The following is a 17873-nucleotide window of genomic DNA, read 5'->3' as shown; positions in this document are numbered from 1 at the left end:
CGATCTAGGGTCATGCTAGTGGCCTCCTGGAGTCACTGGTTCCCGGCCTTAGCAGCCCCCTCTGCAGGGATGTCCTGAGGGACACTGGACTTGGGGAGCTGGTTCCTGGCTTTAGCAGCCCCTTCTATGGGATGTCCTGAGAGTCACAGGACTCTGGGAGCCAGTTCCTGGCCTTAGCAGCCTCCTCTGCGGGGATGTCCTGGCCTCCTCTCCATCTCCACTGCCAGAGGGCCTCACCCTTCCCTGTGGCCAGCAGTTCCTGCAGGATGGAATGAGGCTCCTGCTGTCCTCCACTGGCTTTTCAGCCAGGATTCAGGAAGGGAAAATAAAACTCCTGGGGACACAGCTGACCCTCTTCTCTTCCTACTTAACAAGTATTTGCTGAGCACACAGGTGAAAAGTCAAAGGTTTTTCTAGAGGTTTTGTCCCTCTTCATCCCTCCCTTCTCTTTCTCGTCCTTCTTTTGAGACCACAGGGAGAGGGTCAGGCAAGTGGTCTTAAGTAGTCCCATGCCTGGGAGTAAGTGCTCTGGCTGTCCTTAGCCACAGGCTATGATTCTTTGTAGTGGGTACTATCATTTTGGGAGGTGTCCTCAGAGGCCCCTAAAGACCACCCAGTAGTAGCATCTCAAAAAACAGTAGAAAGAACTGAGGCCCCCACAGAGAAAGGACAACCCAAGACACACAGCACCCACAGCAAGTAGAACCGAGGTTTCCAGGCTTGTAACCCTGTGACCTGGCAACTGTACTATGCCTAGATGAGAGCTGTCACTCTGTGGTTAAAAGAACAGACATAGGCTTCAGCCAGAAAACTCAAGTTCCTATAGTTTCTACGCTCCTGGGAAACTCAGTCCAAATACATGGATGACTGTAGTTGGTGCAAGAAGGGGAACCAAGCCCTGATTTAGCCACCCCCGTCTCCTGTGTGGTGTCAGCCCACATCTGATGACGTGGGGAAAAGTGCTCGGCCACTGAGTTTTCTCTGTACTTAATGAAAAGAAGGGCTTCCCAAGTGGCACAGTTGGTAAAGGATCTGCCTGCCAATGCAGAAGTTGCAAGAGACGTGGGTTTGATCCCTGGGTTAGGAAGATCCCTTGGAGAAGGAAATGGCAACCCACTCCAGTACTCTTGCCTGGGAAGTCCCATGGACAGAGGAACCTGGCAGGCTACGGTCTGTGGGGTTGATAAAAGTTGGACACTGTTGAGCATGCACGCACAATGAAAAGCAAGAACTGACCTTAGAGGGAAAAATGAGTCTGTAGGAAAGAGAGGACCTGGAAAGGGGCTCTGAGCGTCTAGTGACAGAATCCACACGTTGGCCCCTCAGATCCTCTGAAGTGTAAAATCGCGACAGAGAGAGGAGAGGCAGCCAGCATAGGGAGGGGCGTCTGGGGAAAGGCTCTGCTTTCCCGTCGGAGGGCTGGTCAGTGGGGAAGTGTTGGTGCTTGCTGGGGCTCTGGAGGGTGGGGCTTGGTTTGATGGGAGAGTAATGTCAGCCAGAAGTTTGAAGAAGATAGAGCTGCGAAAAAATGGAGGGGCTGCCTTGAGAGATAGTGGGAACCCCTTCACTTGGTGGTTGGAGTGTTCAAACCAAGTTCTGGGGGACACCGGCACCACTCTCTGGAAATGTTGAGATATTCTGACATATAGGAAGGGGTTATACCGGTGTGGGGTTGGCAGACTTTTTCCACAGAGGGCTAGATCCTGTATTTTTGGCTCTCGATTGCAACCATACAACTCTGCCATTGTAATCTAAAAGTAAACACAGATAATATGTAAACACACGGGTATTGCTGCGTTTCAGTAAAACACTATTTACAAAGGAAGTAGAGGGTTGGATTTGGCCTGTGGGTCATAGTTTGCTAGAGGTTCTCAAGCTTGGCTGTGCCTTGGACTCATTTATAACTACAGATCACAGCATCTGACGCCCAGGGGTTGTGCTTCAACTGGTCCAGCATGGGGTCTGAGCATCAGGATTGTTCGGAGATCTGTAGGTAATTATAATGTGCAGTCAAAAATCCCCAAGGTCCCATGTAAGACTAAAATTTTGTGTATCAAGGAACGTCTAAGGAACCTAAAAAAGATTTTGGTTTGGATCAGCGCAGGCTGGTTGGGTTTACAGATGTTCTAGAGGTAAGACCCTCAGGGTCAATTTTCTCTTTCCTCAAATATGATAAAAATGGGTTTGCAAAACAAAAAGGGAATAGATGATCCTGCTGGAAAACAGACTACCCTGCTAGATAGAATTCAAGACCAGCTCCTGTGGGAATGCAAACACCCAGCCGTGTGTTGTTGTTTGCTTTTAAAACAACCAATAAAATTCTTTCTTTTGACAGGACATAAAGACCATTCTGTTTGGTTCCAGCTTTTGCTGTTTCAACGATGAGTGGAAACTTCAGAGTTTTTCCTTTAATGATTCAGTATCCTTAAAATATGGCATTGTGCAGAACAAGGCAGGTTGTTTTTAAGTGCCCCCCGGGACCCTTCCCTGGGCCCATCAGGGACATTGTCACCCAGGACAGAAACTTCACTGTGGCTGGCAGAGCAGGGCTGGGGAACATGACCCCTAATATAAGTGATGCGTGATGTGGGAATCCTCACTAAGAGGGAACGGGGTGGGGGCCCCTGTGTCTACTTGGGGTTACCAGAGAGGGTCCTTTAGCTGAATACCTCGAGTGGTGATTTTACAGGTAGAGCTGGAGAAAGGATGCTGGAAACAGGTGGCAGCTTGAACAAAGGGAAACTTGTGAATACCTAAGAACTGCAGAAGGGGCAGAAGTCTCTGGTGTGAGAACCAGGAGACGTGAGGAGGAGTGGACATAGGCAGGGACACGCAAGTAGCTTGTGGCAGGATCTGAATGTGGCTTAAACACATTTCCCAAAAGGCGTATCTTCAGGGCCAGAAGATACTATAAAATCCAGCGTCTCATCCAAATTCCATTTCTCAAGCCCCAGGAGCCTCCCGCTGCCCCACACTGCCCCAAGGAAGTGGGACAGGGGGAGGGAAAACCCCAAGACCACCTGCTTCTGTCCCTACCTTGGGCAAATCGGCACATTTTCTCGCACCCTGAGTTCAAGAGCGCCTGTGGGCCCTGCTCTGATAGACCTCGTACTTGTTGATGGCTGCAGGGCTGAGCTTCTCAAGGAGCCCCCTCCCTCTGAGACACAACTGCTGGGTGCTGAGGCAGGCTATGGGCCGGGGACAATGTTGCTCACACAGGTGGAGGTGGCCCAGAGGGATCGTGTTTAGCTGAGGTGGTCAGGGAAGCCTTCCTGGAGGAGGTGGCCTTTAGGACGGGTAGATAATTAATGTCCTCAGCCTGTGGACATGGAAACGTGTCTCTGGATGAGTAGACATCTGTGATGGTGCCTCTGGTGGGTTGTGAAGAGTTGCTTTCCTCCTCTCACACACCTCACGCTCATGCATCCCACATGCATTCCTCTAGCAGTGGGTTCCGGGGTCTTTGCCACCTTCTCCCTGTGCCTGAGGGTCGGCACTCCAGGGAAGCAGACGCTGCGACAGAGACCCCTGTTTGAGGGGCCTGGGCTCCCTGTGTCCTGTAATCTGTGGGCGGAGGTTGGTTCTGGAGGGACAGAAGGCTGAGCCCTGGGTCAGTTCTCACAGGCACTCACGCATGTCCTCCTTTGCAGGGTGGTCCCTGTGGGGTCCTGGCGGCCGTCCAGGGCTGTGTCCTGCAGAAACTCCTGTTTGAAGGAGATAGCAGCGCTGACTGTGCTCGGTAAGTCAGTGCTCATTCCGGCAATATCTTCTTTTCCCAAGGCTTCTCCTCACTGTCCAGAACAAATAAGCAAGGAAACGTGTGTTTGTTCCCTGATATTTCCCGTCTTCTGGAAAGGGAAATGGAGGCTGGCTAACAGGGCCAGCACAGGCCTGTTTAAATGACCTGCATGTGTTTGTGTCTGGTGAGCGGGCAAGCTTGTTAAGTCCTGTTCCACATGAGAATCAGAAGCTGGAATAGCATTGAAACTCAGGCCATCCCCCGCCCCCCCAACCCAGGAATGGAGCAGCAGCTGCCCAAATCCTGTCCACACCCAGGTCACTGACCCCTGTGCTGAGCCCAGGCCTCCCCTCCCTCCCCTTGTTACCCCATCTCTGCCAGCAGCCATCTCCCCACACATGGTCCAACCAGCCCCACAGGACATGGCTTCCACCCTTGGCCATTCATTCTCCACCTCACATGCTGAGTTTTTGCACACAGCTCATTCTCACGCTCACTCTCTCAACAGATGTTTCTGGAACATTCTGTGCAGGCACAAGTGATATAGAGAGGAATAGATGCATTCTCTGTTTTCCAGGGTGCTCTGTGAGTTTGAGGGACAGAGAGAAAACCTTGATCCTAGCCTGTGGTCGGTGCTCAGTTAAAAGGATTATTGAGGGGCTGGCTGGGGGCAGACCAGCTTGGCCAATTTGAAGAGGCAGCTCTCTTAACCTATAACTTCATTCCCAATTGTTTTGAGTAACCCTCAGAGTTAACAGAACTTCTGGCACTTGTTCTTTTTTTTTTTTCAGTTGAAATCTAACATTCATACTGGAGAAGGAAGTGGCAACCCATTCCAGTATTCTTGCCTGGGAAATCCCATGGTCAGAGAAGCCTGGCAGGCTATAGTCCATGAATTGGGGTCACAAGAATTGGACATGACTTAACAACTAAACCACCACCACAACATACACACAGAAGAGTACACAACTCAGGAAAGCGCACAACTCCTGTACGTTCTGTTTAATGAATTTTTGCAAAATCACACACCCATGAACACATCCCCAGATGAAGAAAGAAAATATTCCCAGCATCGTGGAAGCGTCCTACCCAGTAGACACTTCCACTCTCTTCTCCAAGGTTGTAATTAACCAGATTTGAAAATCATAGTTTAGTTTTGCCAGTTCCTGAACGCTAATTAAAGGGACTCGCTCTTAACCTCGGCATTTTGGTAGCTTTTTTTTTTCAAAGACAACAAGGCCCATACCCCCCATTCATTCATGTTCAGTTTACTGGGAAAGATACTAGTTCTCCAGGCACCCTGCCAAGCTTGGTGCAAATGAAACATGTTTTACCAGCGTAAAGGATGTGGCCTTAGACAGGGTCCAAGTGAAGGTATCTTTTCATGCTTGCAATTTTATAGTTTGTCCAGTAAGGTGATTTGTCTAATTACTGTACGAAGTAATAATCAAGGTGTTTGATTTCAAGCCGAAAGATGCTATCCAGAGGCATAGCGTGTCTGTCACCAGAAGCCCAGTGACATAGCGTTTCCACAGCAAGGTCAGACTTTGTCCTGTTCTTCTCCCCTCTGCCTGCTCTGGGGTCCAGTCCAGTGAAGTGCTGCCCATGGTGTGGTCGGGAGAGGCCCATGTAGTGCGTGATGGTCCCGGATGCTCCTGACTGGCTGGGTGGGACTGGCTGAGTGAGGGGCCTCTGGCTGCCCACTCTCAAAGGGTACAGGGACCCTCTCGGAGCACATATGCACCCCTTGTCCCCTTCCCCTCCTTGCACAGGAGAGATGCACGCAGAGAGGACTTAGTAGGCATTTGGAGGGAGTGCGGGGCCCAGCATGGTAACTGTGGACTTGCCCTCATGGGACCTACAACTGAATACAAGAGCCAAGACGAGTGGGAGGTCACAGGACAGGCCAGGTGCTCAGGGCCCACCTGGGCGTGAAGAGGGTTGCGGGGGGCGGGGGTGCTTGCTGGAGACGCCTGGCACTTTAATCTTACTGAGATCTGGATTGTGAGCAGGACTCCCAATCGGCTTCACACACGTCCTTGCATGAGCTTGTTCCTCCCTTGGTTTCTCCTTTCCCAGCAAATCCTTCAGACTCCTCCCCTGGCTCTTCACTGTGCAGAAGTTGTGACCTCAGGGCGGCATTCCCTGACCTCCCCAGATGCTGCCTGCAAGCCCCCTGCCACAAGATGCCCTTTTTATCCAATTCATCACCTGCCCATCGCCTGCACCCCGGAACTCAAGACCCCTGAGAACAGGAGTCTTCTTGGACTTCCTGATCCATAGCTCGGTCCTGGCATCCAGCCCCAGACCTAGTCCACGGAAGAGGCCCTCAGAATTTTTGTTGAATGAAGGCATGGACAAATGCATGAATTATCCAGGCTGATTGGGAGGGGAGGGGATGGTATTCCAGTAAGGAGAACAGCATGTGCAGAGGCCCCAGGGCAGGGAGAGGAGCTGAGAGTTGCCTGGGGTGACCAGGGCAGAGTTGTAGAGGGGCAGGGTGAGGCCCCGGCTGGTGGGTGGGTAAAGGCCGGGCTGCCAGAGGGCGCTCAGGGCCCAGCAGCCTACTCAGGTCAAACCTTGGCTTTGGCCATCGTGGGAGATGTTTTATAATTTATTTCAGCCCCGTGCCCCTTCAGAGCTGCTTTTGAACTTGGACTTTGGGCTTCTCAGGGGAAGTTGTGGATCATTTCCCAGCAGTGAGGAAGTTGGTTCCCCGAGGGGCTGTTTGTGCGCATGGCAGACTTGGTTTCTTGTCTCCCACCCTGCAGCCCCACTGAGGGGCTGTGATAGCCTCTGGATCCCCAAGCATGTCCTCGGGAACGAGTTCTGCTTTCCTTCCACACCCGAGAGGGAAGCCAGGGTTTGGGAGGCAGAAAGCCATTATGGCTAGGGGCCCAAGACAGGCTCAGGGTGGAAAGAAACATGTACCAGCTGAGAGAGAAGAGTTGGGGCCAGCCTTGACTGAAGGCCCTCTGGGGTCAGCATAGTGGGAGGAGGTTGGAAGGAGCTGCTGGCTGCTGGGGTTTATGTGTGGGGTGTGCCTGGTGGGAAGGAACCCCCCTCTGGGGGAAGGTGGCCTGGCTAGGTTGAAGGAAGCCTGTGCGGATTGGCCGGGAGAGCTCGGCTGGCTGGCCAGACAGGGTCCCTTCCCCCAGGAGGCATGGAGAGATTCATGCTATAGAAGAGTGACTCACCTTTCTTTGGAGCCCCACAACTGAGGTGCTCCTGGTAAGTCCCTTCCCTGTTGCCCGGGACCCTGTACCGAGAGCTGCTCTCCACGCAGGCCTAGCAGAGTGGGCTCCCTTCCTGCTCACGCTGATGGCCAAGCAGACCCAAGAGTGGGTGTTCTTCATGACCAGCCTAGAGAGAGGGACAGAGAGCTTGACCTAGTGACCCAGGCTCCCTTGTTTAGCCAAAGCCACTGCAAGTGCCTGAGGGGACTCAGGAAAATGTGGCTCTATGGGGCACCAGCTCGGGGAGGTCCCAGTGGTGACAGGTTGTGGGCAAGGGACACCAGCTGCCTCTATGCCTTCCTCCTGTGTCTCCTCCTCCCACTGCCGTGCAGTGGGCCTGACTTTGCCGAGGCATGACCCTGCCTTGGGACTGGAAGGCGACTGGGGATGAGAGGAGAGAGTCCTCCTGGGTTCAGGCTAGGGCTTAGATCAAGCAAAGGCCAGGGGAGTGCAGGGCTGGGGCCAGAGGCTGGCAGTGGAGGGATGGAAGGGTGAAAGTCAGGGTTTGCTTGCAGAAGTGAGGCCCTCCAGATCAGAGGCCATAGAGAGTTGTCCGTGCCAAGTGGGTGTCGGTGCACCCTGTTGGTGCCTGTGCTGAGGCTGGGGCAGTGCATGGGCTTAGCCTGTTTCAGGATGGGGGCTGCTAAAGAGAGTCCTGGACTAGCCAGAGACCTGGATCACAGCCTGTGGGCCAGCAAGGTTTCACTTTCTCCATTTGTGAATCTGGGTCCTGCCCACGTTTGACTTAGTAAGGAAATGCAACCTAGTCCTTCATAAATGAAAGGCTGTGCAACTGGGTGGGACCTGGGGATCACCGACGAGGGTATATCCAGGGAAACTGAGGCTCAGAGACAGAAAGATGCTGGCCCAGGTTCACACCTGGCCTCCAAGGCAGAGCCAAGCTTGGAACATGACACCCTGTGTGTCACACCATGCTGTGCCCCGCAAGAGACTCAGGTACCAGGACGTCCAGAGAGGCCAGGAAGGGGCTGGCGCCAGGAGGCTAAGTGCCATGGGCTTAAAGCACCCGAGGGCTGGACCCCAGACAGACTCTCAGTGACGAAGATACGGCTCTGTAGGTGCTATCATTCACAAAGGGCTTCTGGGCAGAACCTCCCCTTTTTTCCTAATTTGGAAAAAAAAAATCAATGCAGAAGAGTCCAGTGAACCCCTGGGGATCTGCTGCCTCCTGTGAGGAAAGGGTGACATTAGACGTCCCTGCAGGAACCTCTCGCAGCCCCAGCCCCTCTGGCTGCATGGATTCATTTGTATGATCTCGACATTGATTGGGTTATTGACATTGCTGCATGAGCTGTGTGTGCTGAGCTGGATTTGAAACTTCAGTCCTCCCTTTTGACTCTGAAATCCGAGATTTCAAAAATGATCCGGCTTAAAAAAAAAAAAAAGCAGGCAAGCTCCTCTGTTCCATCTAGGAACACCACAAAGGCCCTCACGCCACGCAGGGAGAGGGACAGCATCCGCAGCTGCCGTGCTGGGCCCCTGGGGGTCTCTTGGAACAAGGTTGGTGGACCTTCCTGAACTGGGTCTGCAGGCCCAGTGGGGTGCCCCCCTGCTCGCTGCCTCCCCAACAAATGATGGGGAAATGGTTCTGTGAAAGCCGCACAAGGATGTGACTGCGCCCTCCAGGGAAATCATGCTGAAGTAAAGGCTTCTTGGCAGCTGTGGTGTTTTTTCTGCGGGACTGTCTGCCTTCATTAAGACTCATTCCATCAGGCCGGCAGCCGGCCTCTGCTCAGTCGGGGAGGATGGAGCCGGACGGCAGGACTTGGTGTTTTTCCACTCTGGGAGGGGCCGTGCCAGCGGCTCAGCTCGTGGGAAGCGATGGTGAGCCTCATTCCCCTGAGGGCCTGGGATACACCATGGGCCAGGGAGCTGTCCTTCTGCCTCCACTTCCCTTCTCAACTGGGGAAGTTGAGGCCCAGAGAAGGAGGGGCGCTTGTCCAAGGCCCCTCCAGACACTAGTCAGTGGAGCCAGGCTCAGACTCCAGATCCAGTGGTCCCCAGGCCTGCCTGGCAGCACGTGACCCTCAAAGGGGGAAGAAAGGCCCACAGTCATTCGCTGGCTCTCCTCTGATTTTTCTGTAGGCTCAGACTGGCGAGCATGTCAGAGTGGACAGGTGAGCCTGCTTTCAGTTAATGAGGATGGGAGAACTGTCTTTTTAATCTGAAAGACCTGGGTAATTAAGCCAAACACAGGACGTATTCCTCCCTGACCTCCGTTGCCATCCCTAGACAAATCCTGCACTTCTCCTGTGAGGAATTAGACTCTTTTAAAGAAACTTCACTGGTGTCTTAGCAGTAAAGAATCTGCCTGCAATGCAGGAAACCCTGGGTTCAATCCCCAGTTGGGAATATCCCCTGGAGGAGGGCATGGCAACCCACTCTAGTACTCTTGCCTGGAGAATCCCATGGACAAGAAGAGCCTGGTGGGCTACAGTCCATAGGGTCGCACAAGAATTGGACAGGACTGAGTGACTGAGCAGCAGCAAAGAAACTTCTTTTGGTTTAGGAGCGCGGCCAGGTGCTGGGTTCATGGTCGGGGTTGGAAGAAGGCAGTTCAGCCCCACCCTTGTCAACAAGGTGAAGGCAGTGGCTGAGTTCCCCCAGGGAAGGTGGAGGCCCAGTGAATCACCACAGTACCTCCCCACTTCCTCTGGCCATCTGCACCCACCACAGCCCTGGATACCCTGCGGCTGGTTACACAGCAGAGGGCAAGGCTGGGAGGATGCTCGGGACATCTGGTCCGGTGTCTGCATTTCCGGGTGGGGAGGTGAAGGCCAGCGAGAGCAAGGGGCTTCCCCGAGTGAACCAGAAATGAAACACAGTCCCCACCACTGCACTTGCCCCCATGCTGCCATCTTTTGGAAAGCTTGTCTCAAAAGAAAGAGCCAGAGGAGGCCCAGGGAAGGATGGAGAGGCTAAATGGAAGGCAATGGAAAGAACCAGGACTTTGTGCAGAAACATGGACATTCAGGGGGTCTGTAACTAAAGCCTGTGAGGCCAGGAAGATAGGCCCCTCCCAGGAGCCAGGTCTCTTGATGGCATTGCAGGCGCAGGAGAGACAGGCTCAGAGGCAGAGGGATGCTGTGCTCGATGCCGGGGGCTCCAAACAGTGGATTCCACCTCCCAGCCTCTCCTGCTTCCCTCACTGTTGTTTCACTTTGCTAACTGTGTGACCTTAGGTGAATCATTTAGGCTCTGTGCCTCAGTTTCCCCATTTTAAAAGGGGACAATAATAGTATTGCCTTCATAGGGTGGCTTTGATGATTCATGCAGTAATACGTGTGAAGTGCTCCGAACAGCTTCTAACATGATGAGTACTTATTATAATATATGCTGGTTTTTAAAGTCTTATTTGTGGCCACCCCGAGAAGCTCTCAATGAAGGGTTACCTGCTTCAGCAAGTTAGTGTGAGTGAATGTTTGGAAGCTGACCCAGTAGCTCCGTTTGGGGGTTTTCCAGCATAGACGCTCTAGGCAGAGTATACAGTCTGGGCATAGCTTTGCAGCACTCTTGCCCGTGTTGCAGGATTTAGGTGTGTGTGTGGTGTGTGTGCGGGATGGCTGGGGCCCCCTGGTCACACCTGTGCTGCAGGAGGAACCTGCAGTGAGTATGTTCAGTGAGGGCTGGAGGGAGGGCAAGACTGAGCAGCAGTGCTGGCCAGCTCAGAGGAGCAGGGGCAGGAAGGGGGCAAGCATGGGTGCTCAGGAGCTGGGACTGCCGTGTCTGACTGTCACCCGGATGACGGCAGGGCCAGAAACAGGAGCTGTGGGGGTGATGGAGCCCACATCCATGGGCTCTGATTCCAAAGAGATGAACGTCCAGCCATTTCTCCTTTGTCTGACAAGCCCTGTCTTCCCGTCCCTCTGTGGTCCTTGGCGGCCGCTCCTGAGTCCCAGAGCAATGTTTCCTCACCTTTGTTTTCATAGTTGACAGTGGCCCGCAGCCAGTGCTTCCCAAGTGTCAGGTGCTGATGGCGGGGTAACTGTTTCCAGAGGAGTAGGCAGGCTTCCTGAGGCTGCAGACACCCCAGGCACTCTGAGTCTCATTTCTCAAGTGGTTGAGCGCTCACTTGTTTCGTTGAAAGATTGCCTAGTGTCGGTGGCTTGTCGTCACGTTCACACCAGATGTCAGGGGTTCACTGTCCTGTCAACTCTTTGGCCACAGCCAAATGTCAAGTGGGGACACTTCCATAAAGACAACAAGCAAAAGGTGCCCTTTAACGAGCATCCTCCACACGCCAGGCGCTGGCCGTGGACCTGACGCACATCATCTCATGTAAATCGCCCAACACGATGCAGGAGGTACGACTGCTGTGGCCGCTTTAGGAAGTGGGACATGGAGGGACCCTATGTCACATCGCCTCCCACTTTAAAGACACGGCACCACACCAGCCTAGGTGCAGATGGCTGGCTCTGTGTCCCAGGTTCTAGGCTGTGAACATGTGCCACCCCCCATGGTGACCTGTGTCCTGGTCTCCAGGTTCTCCTTTCTTTCCCTGGGGACGAAGTACAAACAGCAGTTTCCTCCCAACAGCTCAGCCTGGAGCTTAGGGTACTTGGTAACTGAACGCATGGGAACTCCCTCCGTACTCGGGAGCCCCGGCATCAAGCCCCTTTTGTTCCTTCGGTAGCGGAACACTCAGACAGTCAGCCTGCCTCTGTAGGAATTTAGCCCAGGATCCAGGGCTGGGCAAGAAGCAAGCTCTGTGGAGCCCTGGAGACAGAAAGAGCGTCTGTATTTGACTGCTGCTCCTTCTCCCTTATTGACTTCATGCACTAGGGGCCTCTTGTGCGTGTGTGTGAGTGACTTCAGTCACGTCCAACTCTTTACGACGCTGTGGACGGTAGCCCACCAGGCTCCTCTGTCTATGGGATTCTCCAGGCAAGAATACTGGAGTGGGTTGCCATTTCCTTCTCCAAGGGGTCTTCCCGACCCAGGGATCGAACCCACATCTCTCACGTCTCCTGCATTGGCAGGCGGGTTCTTTACCACCAGCACCACCAGAGATCTCTCTGCCATTGTTGACACCACTGACTACCTGTCCTTCTTAAACCATTTTGGTCCTAAGATAGTACTGGCCCCTCTCCGAGATCTGCCTTTCCTGCCACCCTCCCTGCCTCCCTCATATACTGGAGTCCCACCAGGCTCCAGCCTTGGCCCCGCCTCTGCCTGGTTCATCCTCTCTCTGGGAAATCATAGCCACTCAGAGTGCCCAGGACACCTCACAGGCTGGTGGTCCATAAACCTCTACTCAGCCCAAGCTGGTCTCCTGGGCTTTAGAGCGACAGCTTCACCTGGGGCTGGGGGGCGGGCATGGGGGTCCCTCAGGGGGAGGTCCCGCATGCATCTTCTGTCTCCCCACTCCCCTTCCTGTGCCCGCATTTCAGCTCCACCATACACTCACCCCAAACCCTGCAGTCATCATTAATCCTTCCTTTCCCGTGTCTCCACATCCCATGTCTAAGTAATCAGCAAGTCAGGCCACTTCCTGTCCACACTTTGGGTCTCATCCCCTATCAGCTGGAGGAGCACAGGGCACCTCTTTGCTTGTGGGAGCCACTGTCTCTGGGGCCCGGGTGTCAGGACTGGCCCAGCTGGGGTGGGTCAGGGCTGCGCCTGTGCGTAGGGCGGCAGCAGTTCTGGGCCCAGTCTCCTGGGCTCTGTCAGAGCTCGCAGGCTTTTCTTGCACACACCTCTGGGCCCTGCCAAGTCTCCAGAGGCCCCCTTGCTCCCGTGGGTGATTTTCTCAGCCTGCTCCTTCTCCAGCCCTGCCGGGGCTCCCTTCCTCTCAGCTCTTTTCTTGGTCCTCATCTGCGGAGGCCCCGGTCCCAGGTTCTGTCTGAGTGGCAGAGGAAAGGACAGGTCCTCTGCCTCACGGCTGTGTCGTCTCTAACTTCTGCCACTACAGGCCTAAGCACGTTTCCCTTTCTGTCCGCAGGCTGCAGCCTTCAAACGCTCGCAGGACCCATTGCCTGGCCCTGGCCATTGCAGACATTGTGTGGCGGGCTGGGGGCCGCGAGAGAGCCGTGGTCACACTGTAAGTGCTTCCCAGGGCTGTGTTGCTGCTGTTCTGCCTCGGGCGGGCCGGGCTGCAGGCGAGCTGGCTGTGTGCCTCCTCGTCACTGGGGAAATCGTCTTCTCATGCAGGCGGTCTGGGCTGAAGGACCGTGTCTGTGTCCTCCTAGACCCCTACCCTGTGCTCCAGGTCAGGGGGAGCCCAGATAGTCGCCCTGATGTGCTGGGCGGCCCTGCCCTGGAAGAGGGCCATCCCTCCGCATGGCCCCAGTTGAGAGGGTGTCAGATCCAGGGACCCCGTCCCTAGGGAGCCCTGGGGGCTGTAACCCACCAGGGAAGACCCCTGGGCCCTGGCAGCCTGTTCCCCTCTGTATATCTCTGATCTGAAGACCCTGGAAAGCAGCCTCTAGGCTGAGCCAGTCCCCAAAGTACGCTCCCATTTGCTGCGTCTCTTGGGCCCGTGTTCAGATGAGGAGACTCAGAGAGGTGAGATGCGGTGGTGGAGCCAGCGCAGTCTCTCCCTGCCCTGTCCTGCCAGCGGAGGACCCCACCCCCATAATCCACAGAGACGGTCTGCCGGTTCCTCAGCCTGACCCTTGAGAGGGGAAGCCTCACTGCATTCCAGCTGTGGGGCTGAGCTTAGTCAAGGGGGTCACCCCGCTGGGGCTCAGCGGTCAGGAGAACACAGCACTTAAGAGGCTCCGAAGGCTGACTTCCGGTGCTGTTGCTTATGGGCTGTGTGGCCTTGATTAATCGACTTGACTTCTCTGTGCCTAACTTGTTTACTCATCTGGGAAATAGGGGTGATAGCAGTGATTGCTTAATGCAGTGACTGTGAGAATTGAATGAGTCAGTGTAAGTGACGTATAGTAAATGGTAGTGTCATTGATCAGCTTAATCATTTATTCATGCAAATAAGTGATGAAGAGTCACATGAGGCGCTCAGGATAAGTTCTGGCACATGCTAAGTATCAGGTCAGTGTTAGGCATTGCCGTTGTCACCACTGATGTTCTCATTGAGTGCTTGTCCTTGGTGCCCAAGTTCCAGTTAACCTGCAAACCCTGGTCCTTAGGGTCTGCATGGCAGCCCTGAGAGCAGTTGGAGAAAAACTCAATTTCTCCTCACTTTACAGATTAAGAGACAAGCCCAGAGAGGGGCACGGCCAGTCCAAGGCTGCCCAGCAGGCTCATGTCATAGAGGCCCCAAACCCAAATGCCACTTCTGGTCCATGCCGGTTCTGGCTGCACATACAGAGGCTGTGTAAACAGATGACCTCCAAAAGGACAGAGGCTGGACTTGCTCAAGTCCCTAAAAACCACGGGCAAGTCAGCATTCCTTAGTCTGGAAATATGCTCGACTTTTGACTGCCAGGATCTGGGTTTGGTTATCCCAGGCTCTCCTTCAGCTGTCTTTCTTCCCACTCTATATCACCCCCCTCGCCCCCCACCCCCGCCTGTTAGTGGAGTTCTCCGGACCAGCTTAGTGGGTGACTTCAAAGAAGCACTTGGCTCCCTTCTTTCGTCTGGGCCACCTTTCTGTTTGTCCTCCCTGAGTGGCTGTGTGGTTTCGCCCTGGCTCTAGGGCATGTCTTCTCTGCAGGCAGAGGCTGATGCATCTTCCTTTCCTTTTTAGGGCTTCGGGAACACAGCACTTCAGTCCAACAGGGAAATACAAAGCAGATGGAGTCTTAGAAACAGTACGGCTCTCTGGAAAATTATCACGCAAACTTTGGCTTTGTTTGGGGACAGTCTCCTTTCGTATAAGTAAATCCCTTGGGGCTGAGCAAGCCCTCCCTTTGCCCAGGCCAGCAGAATCCTCTACCTTGGGTTGAGGTGGGGGGCTTTCCAGGGGACTCCAGCCAGAACTGGCTTTATGGCTAAAAGGCTCACAGGAACTCTGTCCCACTGAGGTTGTACAGACTCTGAAGTCCCTGCAGCACTCTGTACGTAATGCCTTTTGGCTTAACCCAGCCTTCCCTGTGTCCTCTTATGTCATAGCATCCTCTCTGGGATTGCAGTGAGAGGATGCTGGGGGTGGGAGGGAGAGGAAGTGGAGAGCAGAGAAGAGCTTTGATGGACAAAGCCGGACTTGAGGGAGACAAGCAGGGGAAAATGTGCGATGTGTGGACGTGCAGAAACTGTGACACTTTCCCACACGTTAACTGCTTCACTGAGAATTTCTCGTTTACTTTGTTTATTTCCTTTTGGACTTATGTGTCCTGGGATCCTACCTGAGGATCTCACTTTGTCGAATGTTTTCTAGAAAAGTGTTTTTTTCTGACCTGCCTGAGAAAGCCCAGGAGACTCATGACCACTGCTTTGCACTGAACCCAGGACGCTGCCTGCTGGACTTAGAACTGGCTGGTCACTCACCCTGTAGCCCCCTGGACACCCTGCCCTCAAGGTGCTTCTCAGAAATCTGAGACTAGCCCTCAGGGTGCAGCCCCACCCATCAGCCTCACATGATATGCATGCAGACTCCTGGGCTTTTGTCCCACGATGTCTTGAATCCTCAGATCTCTAAAGGCAGGTCCAGTGTTGCAGCAAGGTGGCAGCCCCAGAGATCCCAAATGGACCCTGCAGCCCTTCAGTCACACACAGCTGCAGGAGCCCCTCTGCACCCCTGCTCCCGAGGTCACCGCTCTCTGACTGTAGAGTCATTCCCCAGTGGGGTCCGCTAGCTATGGGAGTCAGGGCCACAGAAGCTCATCCAGCATGGGGTCCATCCACCGGGCCTGGGTAGTTCACCCTGTGTGTTTTTGTTTCTCAGCTCATCCTCCACAGTTTGACTTGCTATGAGGAGCTGGTGACTTTTCTCCAGCAGAGCATCCATCAGGTACGAACCGTGGTTTAGTGTGTGGGATGTGCATTGCTCAGCTTCTGCTTTCTTTGCGGAAGAGATGCTGGTGAGCTGGGGTTGTTCCTCATTCATCCCCAGCCTGGGGCGGTGGAGTGATGTCAGCTGGGAGGCCGAGGGTCTGACCTCTGTCACTGAGTCCTAGCTACAGCTACAGATAAAGGGAGCTGCCACAGCGAGGGCTGCAGAAGCAGAGTGGGATGGAGTGGGATCAGACTAAGGGAAGCTGTGATCAGACTGTGATTATGAGAGCCTTCTCTTTGTCTGAGGGCGAGCAGCTACCTCTGCAGGTAAAGACCCCTTCGTCAGTAGGTGGGGCCCCGTATCAGCTAGGGAGGTGCCTAGGACGTGGATCCCTGGGCTGGGTTGGAGTTATGCGCACTGTTGTTGGAGACCCTGATAGTAGAGGACCTTGTGTGGTGTCCTGGGAGGCAGGGCTGGGCTGGCCAGGGCCACTAGAACATCCGTCTACTGGAGGAGAGCCAGTCTGCTCCTGACTGTGAGATGGGGCAGAACCCAGCCAGCATTCAGAGAGCCGAGTGAATTGAGAGAGTGGCTATAGCCACGGGGCTCCGGGAGTGAAGAACATTGTCTCTGGAGCCATCTGCCTGTGTTTGCCTCTAGGTTACACCCCTCGTAGCTCTGTGACTTCGGGCGCCCTCTGTGCCTCAGTTTCTTCCTATGGAGTGTGAGGACGGTGGCGGAGCCAGCCCCAGAGCTCTGTGTGCAGAGTGCCTGGAGCACTGTCCTGTGAGACGTTTCCAGCGGCTGTTAGCTTTCACTGTGGGTGTTTATCACCCCGGTCGTGATCTCCTAAGGCAACCTTGAGACAGGCTAGTTATAGTCAGGTAGAAATGGGAGGGAAGCGTGGCTGAGAGGAAGCAGCCTGAGCCAAGGCTAGGGATGGATTCCCAACCACCAGGCCACACAGTTCTGATGTCTATGTGCCGGGGCTGCAGGAGAGAAAGGCAACAAGGCCACCCTCTTCTGGGGCACAGGCCAATCTCCCGCCCTCCTCTCTGCCCTCTTTTCAGCTGTCCAGGCTGGGGGATCGGCCCTTTCAGGCTCCAGAGAAGGCATGAGAGCATTTGGTGGTGAGCCGAGAGGGCGGGAGGACTCACTGGTTAAGGGGCCAGGCTGAACACGCCTGCTGTCGGAACACCCTCCTCGGGCACAATTCCTGGAAGACGCTGGGGGTCCGGGCACGGCCCGGGGAGTGTTCTGGCCCTAACTGCACAGATGCCCCTTGGGTGGGAAAAGGGGGCCTGTACTGAGACCTGCACAGGGAGGGTGCAGTCCCCGCGGTGCCGAGCTGCCTGCAGTCCACTCCCTCAGAGCTGATGCCTTGGGCGTGACTTTCCCTGAGGAGAGGCCCAGCGCCTGGCCTGTCCCGGAGTTAGGGGGGAGGGGCTCTGATGTAGGAGGGGTCCTGACCTTGGCGTTGGGAGTCCTGGGTAGGCTGTCATTGCTGCCTGTCCCTGGCTTTCTCTGTTTCTTCATGGGCATCACCCAGTGGGCAGTCTGTCAACACAGCGCGCTCACCTCCGACCTGGAGCAGGGGCCCTGGGACCTTCTCTGTTTTATTCCTTGGTCATGTGCGGCCTCAGGAATGTCACCAGGTTTCAGTGGCCTCATCTGGAAAATAGAAGATGGAGCAGTTGGTGGGTAACTTTTAGCTCTTTGTCGTCCAACTGGGATTCTTAGAGAGGAACCTTAAATGCATGGGAAGGAATGTCTTCCAAATTACACAGGAGGCAAGCTAAACAGGCAGAAAGGATGCCTTTGATTAAACACACCAAAGTGGTTTGAGCTTACAGCAATGCATCTGAGAGATGAGCAACTCCGGGCAGCATCCATGTGCTTTCAGGAAGGCCAGGGCCAAGGCCGCCTATGTCCACACTGTCAGGTGAAGCAGAGTTGGGGGAGACAAGCCCTGTGGGGCTACTGTGGGTCATAGGAGCGGGTGATTGCTCACATGGTCCAAAGATCTGAGGCCCTGTCA

At 54.5% G+C, this 17873-nt stretch overlaps 1 protein-coding gene across 4 annotated transcripts in view; it reads left to right on the top strand.

Annotated features, from left to right (window-relative positions):
- Positions 1-17873, top strand: part of MINDY4 (MINDY lysine 48 deubiquitinase 4) — a 119843-nt gene that overhangs the window by 63560 nt on the left and 38410 nt on the right. For 2 of the 4 annotated variants that reach the window (XM_069586725.1, XM_069586722.1), the window contains exons 8-12: positions 2336-2452; positions 3651-3739; positions 12938-13036; positions 14648-14711; positions 15785-15850. In XM_069586725.1, coding sequence (XP_069442826.1) covers positions 2336-2452; positions 3651-3739; positions 12938-13036; positions 14648-14711; positions 15785-15850 — 435 coding nt within the window. The remainder of the gene's footprint in view (positions 1-2335; positions 2453-3650; positions 3740-12937; positions 13037-14647; positions 14712-15784; positions 15851-17873) is intronic. The other 2 variants (XM_069586726.1, XM_069586724.1) reach the window with 1 other exon arrangement.

Source organism: Ovis canadensis, chromosome 4 (genome assembly GCF_042477335.2).
Source record: "Ovis canadensis isolate MfBH-ARS-UI-01 breed Bighorn chromosome 4, ARS-UI_OviCan_v2, whole genome shotgun sequence".
Lineage (NCBI taxonomy): Eukaryota > Metazoa > Chordata > Mammalia > Artiodactyla > Bovidae > Ovis > Ovis canadensis.
The sequence above is the reverse complement of the archived record's forward strand: the minus strand, read 5'-3'. Positions and strand labels throughout refer to the sequence as shown.